Source organism: Henckelia pumila, chromosome 2 (genome assembly GCF_033568475.1).
Source record: "Henckelia pumila isolate YLH828 chromosome 2, ASM3356847v2, whole genome shotgun sequence".
In the NCBI taxonomy this organism is placed as follows: Eukaryota; Viridiplantae; Streptophyta; class Magnoliopsida; order Lamiales; family Gesneriaceae; genus Henckelia; species Henckelia pumila.
Genome location: NC_133121.1, coordinates 137,076,248 through 137,082,247, shown reverse-complemented (window position 1 = coordinate 137,082,247; position 6,000 = coordinate 137,076,248). Strand labels below are relative to the sequence as shown.

At 35.4% G+C, this 6,000-nt stretch overlaps 1 protein-coding gene across 1 annotated transcript; it reads left to right on the top strand.

Moving 5' to 3' along the window:
• Positions 1-721: 721 nt before the first annotated feature.
• LOC140882613 (scarecrow-like protein 30) lies at positions 722-3,380 on the top strand. The gene has a single exon (XM_073288712.1). It carries the CDS (start codon positions 941-943, stop codon positions 3,044-3,046), a length of 2,106 nt encoding a protein of 701 aa, XP_073144813.1. The 5' UTR covers positions 722-940; the 3' UTR covers positions 3,047-3,380.
• The last annotated feature ends 2,620 nt before the right edge of the window (positions 3,381-6,000 follow it).

Sequence of the window (6,000 nt, the reverse complement as noted above, 5' to 3'; positions counted from 1 at the left end):
GTAAATTCTTGGTGTTCTTGTTGATTATTTTATTCCGCAATTTTATTATCGTCATGGTAGCTCCGGCATAATCCATAACATTTTGTTCAAACTCGAGTGTCTCATGCAACCCAAATGGCTTCAATCATTCTTGAGATTTTCTAGTCATTTCCATGGACAAAATTTCAACCAAGCCTAGCTATATTTATTCTAGTATTATTCTCGAGTTTAGGAAGAATGAACTCTTGACTCTTGAGTTCGGGGACAAGGATGATGATTGATGAATTAGTTCCAACGAGATCTAAAATAAGTGAAGAATGGGACAACGATTTGAAGGAGTTTTAGATTCGGGTCGGGAAAACCAGCCCGCCCATTATCATGCTAAGGATCGGTCCCCACCGGCCTATTATCATCTTACGGGATCTGTTGGTGTTATTTCATTCAAACATTGTCCGAATAGGGATTTTATAGTTCAATTTTTTTTTATATGCGATATATTTTCGACCCGTTTAATATCATCTTAAGAGATCTGTTGATGCTAACACATTCGGACGCGGTCCGAATGAGATCCAACGGCTCAATTTTTTTGGCAAAAAAAAAAGTAGTCAAATCTAATACATAAACAGTGTCTACATGCTAGCATAGCATAGACATAACTTATCCTCAAGTGAGTGCAAAATTTTAGATTCCAAGTTCCAACTAATATTACGAGGAGTTCGAGAGGTGGATTCTGTGGCGGAAACTAAGAGACGTCATTCAAATATATATATATATACATATACACACACAGTCCTCGAAATAATTCTGAGCTGGGAGATTTATCTTCCGTGATCTTCATAATTCATATACTAAATGGTCCTTTGGAATCAATTTGGCAACATGTCGTGGCCTCATTATTAATACTCTTCCTTTTCGCCATTAATCTCATCCAGTTTTTGATTCTGACATCTCTTTTCTCCCCATGAAAAACCAGATCACCTGGTGGGATCATCCAAAGTTTCGATTTTTTAATTTTAATAATTTCATTTGGGATTTTAATGAACTCCAATTCTATCGGTCAAACTTCATGAACGAATGTAACTATGATCGCGGATTTTCCGACGTGCCCGGGATTCTTGCGGGCCAAGTGCAGCGTCACGCGGATGCTGATGCTAATCCGTGTGGCGGAGAATCTCCGGTGGAGTGCGACTATTTCTCTGGGGTTTTCGATTACATAAATCAGATGTTGATGGAAGAAGATGACTTGCAGGACAAGCCTTGCATGTGGCAAGATTACTATGCTCTCCAGGCTGCTGAAAAGTACTTCTACGATGCTCTGCTGAGTGATAAAGACAGTTCTGCCTCTGTTAATGCTGGTTTTAGGTATCAGAATCCTGATTTGATCGGATCCGAACCTGGGTTTGGTCAAGTTCTTGGAGAAGGCTCAGGGGTTGGAGATTCTGGAAAATCTTTGTGTGATTTTCGTGGGTCCTTGTATTCTCCCTTTTTGCTTCAAAATTCCTCCAAGTTAACGTTGATTCGAGAAAGTGGAGATTCTGGTATCCAAATTGATGATTCTTCCAATCGTGATTCGGGGCCAAAACAGACGAATTCGGAAGGAGGGGGAGATGGTGAGGCAAATTTGGCGAACGAGGAGTCGTTCAGGAAGAAAAATCGTGGTCGGGGTGAATCAGATGATTGCGCTGAGGCTCGGAGCAGCAAGCAAATGGCGAGTTTTGCAGATGAACAGGAGCAGATGGAGAAATACGATAAATCATTGCTTTGTCGGAAGATGGATCCAGGTTTCTACAAAGAATCTCCGGTTTGCAACTGCGAGGAATCATTAGACGCCCAAGATGAAAGCCTGAGATTGTTTCGAAAATCGACCGAGGTTAAACGGGGCAGGCCAAAAGGCAGCAAGAATCACGGCAAATCGAGGGAAGTTATCGACCTTATGAATCTGCTAGCTCGTTGTGCGGAAGCTGTATCGAGCTTTAACATAGCAGCTGGCGAAGAAATACTCAAGCAGATCAGGCAGTACTCTTCTCCTTATGGTGATGCAAACGAGAGATTGGCGCATTGCTTTGGTAATGCACTTGAGGCAAGAATGGCCGGAACCGGGTCGGCTCTGTGTACAGCTTTTGCTGCTAGGCGAATCGCCGCATCCGAGTTGCTGAAATCTTATCAAACATATGTGGCGTCATGTCCCTTTAAGAGGATGTCCAACATATTCGCCAACAAGTCGATAGGGAGGTACATGAGGAAGGCGTCAAGGATTCATGTCATTGATTTTGGGATCATGTATGGTTTTCAATGGCCTTGTTTGATCCAAGGATTGTCATTGAGGCCGGGAGGCGCTCCTCTATTGAAAATAACAGGCATTGATTTCCCTCAGCCAGGTTTCAAACCGGCTGAGAGGGTGGAGCAGACAGGGCGTCGTTTGATGAACTATTGCAAGAGATTTAATGTCCCTTTTGAGTATAATGCCATAGCTAAAAAGTGGGAGAATATATGTATCGAGGATCTCAAGATTGAAAGAGATGAAATGGTGGTTGTTAATTGCATGTACAGGCTGCATCATGTGCCTGATGAATCCGCAGCCGCAGGTGTGAATAGCCCACGGGATTGTGTCCTCAAACTTATCAAGAAAATCAACCCGGATCTCTTTGTGCACGGAGTGATCAACGGGACATACAACGCCCCGTTTTTCTTGACAAGGTTCCGGGAGGTGTTGCATCATTACTCGTCGTTCTTTGATATGCTCGAGGCCACGATTCCACGGGAGGATCAAGACCGGTTGATGTACGAGAGGGAGGTGCTCGGGAGGGAGGTGATGAACGTGGTAGCGTGCGAGGGCGTAGAAAGAGTCGAGAGGCCGGAGACGTACAAGCAATGTCATGTGAGGGACTCCAGGGCTGGGTTCAAACAGTTACCATTGAATCGTGAAATATTGAGAGAAGTGAGGAGTAAAGTGTGTAATGGTTACCACATTAGTTTTTCCTTGGAAGAAGATGGTGGATGGATGCTGCAAGGGTGGAAAGGCAGAGTTATGTGTGCCCTTTCTTGTTGGAAGCCCATACAAGAATGAGTTTAGAGGAAATTGATTTTGAAATATGTCTCAATCTTTTCAAAATAGTGCTTGAAAATTGAAATCAATTGGAAACACTCTTATATGAGATTCGATCCCACTCACGAAAAAAGTATTACTTTTCATTACATTTTTTGGAACGATAAGTATTTTATTCAAGGCAAAAACTCATATGAGACGGTCTCAAAGGTCATTTTTTTGAGACGGGTCTCTTATATGAGTTATCCATTAAAAAGTATTATATTTTATGTCAAAAGTATTACTTATTATTATAAATATGGGTATGATTGACCCGTCTCATTTGTGAAACTGTCTCACAAGAGTGTTACTCTTTATTCAGCATAAGCCTGATATTTAGTTATTTTTAGACCATTATGCCCACTACACTTAACAAGTTTATATATTAATTTCATTTTGTGGTTCCGCTTGTACGTATTGATTCTTCTATCTGGGATGGTAAAAAAAGGTAAGTTCAATTCTACCCGTATTATCCCATTATGTGGGGCATACATGATTTGTACCAATCACAAAAGTTCACACCATCCATTGGATATTTACTTATGGGTAGGATCGAATTTTTCGTAAAAAAAACAAAAAACTATTTTTGACCATCCGCGCCGACCATAAATTAATTTATGTCGTAACATAAAATATTTTTGATTCTCAAATCAATGTTAATTATTTGTTAGGAAAAATTTATTTTCCGATAAACAGAACTGAAATTTTTTTTAAAAAAAAAAAAAGAAAAAGGAAAAGGATTTATAAAAGACATCCAACAAAAACGTACTCATGATCAAGATATGTGTTGTTACTTGTTAGTTGTTACCCATCAATACTTTGGGCTAAGTGAACGAATGTAAGGGGAGGGCTTCATTATATGCTCCAAACCCATTTCCTAAACTTTACCTCATTTGGGCTATTAAACATGTTTTTATATTCTATAATTATGCGGTCCAAACCCATTCCGGTCTTAATTATATGGTCCAAGCCCATTTCCAAAACTATTACTTTTGTTTTTTGAAAAAAAAACTGAAAAAATTGCTTTTTAGGTTCTATATATTTGTCGTTTTGCGATTTCAGTCATTTATGTTTTCAAATTTTAGTTTTATTTTTGAATATTCCAATTTTTGATAATTTTAGTCATTTTTTCGATATGGAGCAGTAACAACAATATAGTGCTGATGGGGAGTTGACATATATAGTGTCACGTAAGCATTTTCGAAGAAAAAATGTCTAAAATTGCCAAAAAAATCGAAACATACAAACTGAAATATAAAAACATGGAGGGTTGAAAACTTGATATCGCAAAGTGACAAATATAACGAATCAAAATTGCAGTTTTTCCAAAAAAAAAACTCTATCATTTTCCCAAAATGCCAATTATTTCCTTCCAACATGAAATATATAACCAATAGAGATTTTTTTTAGTGAAAGTTTATTATTTTTATTTTAAAATTTTCTTTTGTTGTGTTTTTTCCCCAGAAAACACTTTCTTTTTTCGATTGCCAATCTATATTAGTTGTTAATTCTGATTCATTCTCAAACTTTAAGGTTGTGATTTGATGAAAGGATTTTCAATCCATAGATTTTGATTGTATTTTATGATTAACAATAAAATAATATATCAAATTATAAATATATGCACTACTTTAAAAAAAAAAATAATATACATACTACTTATTTACATATTAGTTATATAAATTAAAATGAATTTCAAATGACATTATTATTGGATAGATTTCAGACTCGAAATCTCTTAAGATTAACATGAAATAATATATAAATATAAAAATAGTTGATATTTGAAATTTATAGTATTACTTCTCTAGAGTCCTAGGAGTGGATTTTCGGTATACCGTACCAAAAATATCGGTATGAAAAAAATTCATACTGGTGCCGATACCGATATTCAAAAATTTTGGAATGAAAAAAAATCCATACTGATACCGTACAGATACCGAAAAAATTTCGGTATTTCGGTATATCGAAAAAATATATATATATCGAAAAAATTTCGATATGATATCCTGATAATTCGGTATTTCAATACGGTATCTTAGCCTTACTCTAGAGTCTAGAGTCTAGATAACAAAAATGCATTTAAATATATTAAAAATTCTTCCATTATATCTTACTACTCTCACCAAAATAAATTTCAAAAAAGCGGCATAGACCAATCAAGGCCCATTCTTGTCATATTACTTTGGCTACCTTTTACCGGAGGCTCCCGGTTGATCATTACACCTAAATTAATTATTTTCTTTATCTTCTCAAAAAAAATATTTTCTTTATATATAACATCATTCAATTTGTTTAATTTTAAAATATTTTGTTTTGATGAAAATTATTGTATTTATTAATAATTTTTAAAAAATTAAATATATTACACTTATAATATAAAAAATATAAGATTGTTACATAACACAGTACACATGTATCATATGTACTAATTAATAAGTTAGTGTTTGTGTATATATATAACCACAGAAAATATTTTTCAAATGATGATACTACTATCATCCCACAAACACAGTGTAATAATGTGTATCATCGTTTTCTAAAGAAAATATCATATTATACACATTTGTTTGTGATCAAAATATTAAATTAACAACAACGATAGTTGTTCATAAAAATAACTGTGCAAACATGCAATACATGCATAAAGTTAGTAGTTATATATAAAGTGAGAGACCTTTAAAAATCAAATTTTTGGTGTAGCCATTTTCTTATTCCAAAATTTCCCTTTGATATATGTCATTGTTTTCACTTGAAATACAAATTTCTTGATGCGAATTTTTTTTTGAAAAATAATGATTAGAAAGCAAACTGCTTTAAGATTTTTAAAAAAATGGCTTTACAGTGTAGTCAATCAAATTTATAAAACTACCAAAAGTTAATTATTCACGTCCCTTTTAGAGCCACCCACGACCCTTTAACAAATTATTTATGTA

Bases quoted from the DNA above. Each gene is read 5' to 3' on its own strand.
- LOC140882613 (XM_073288712.1), top strand. From the start codon at position 941: ATGAAAAACCAGATCACCTGGTGGGATCATCCAAAGTTTCGATTTTTT.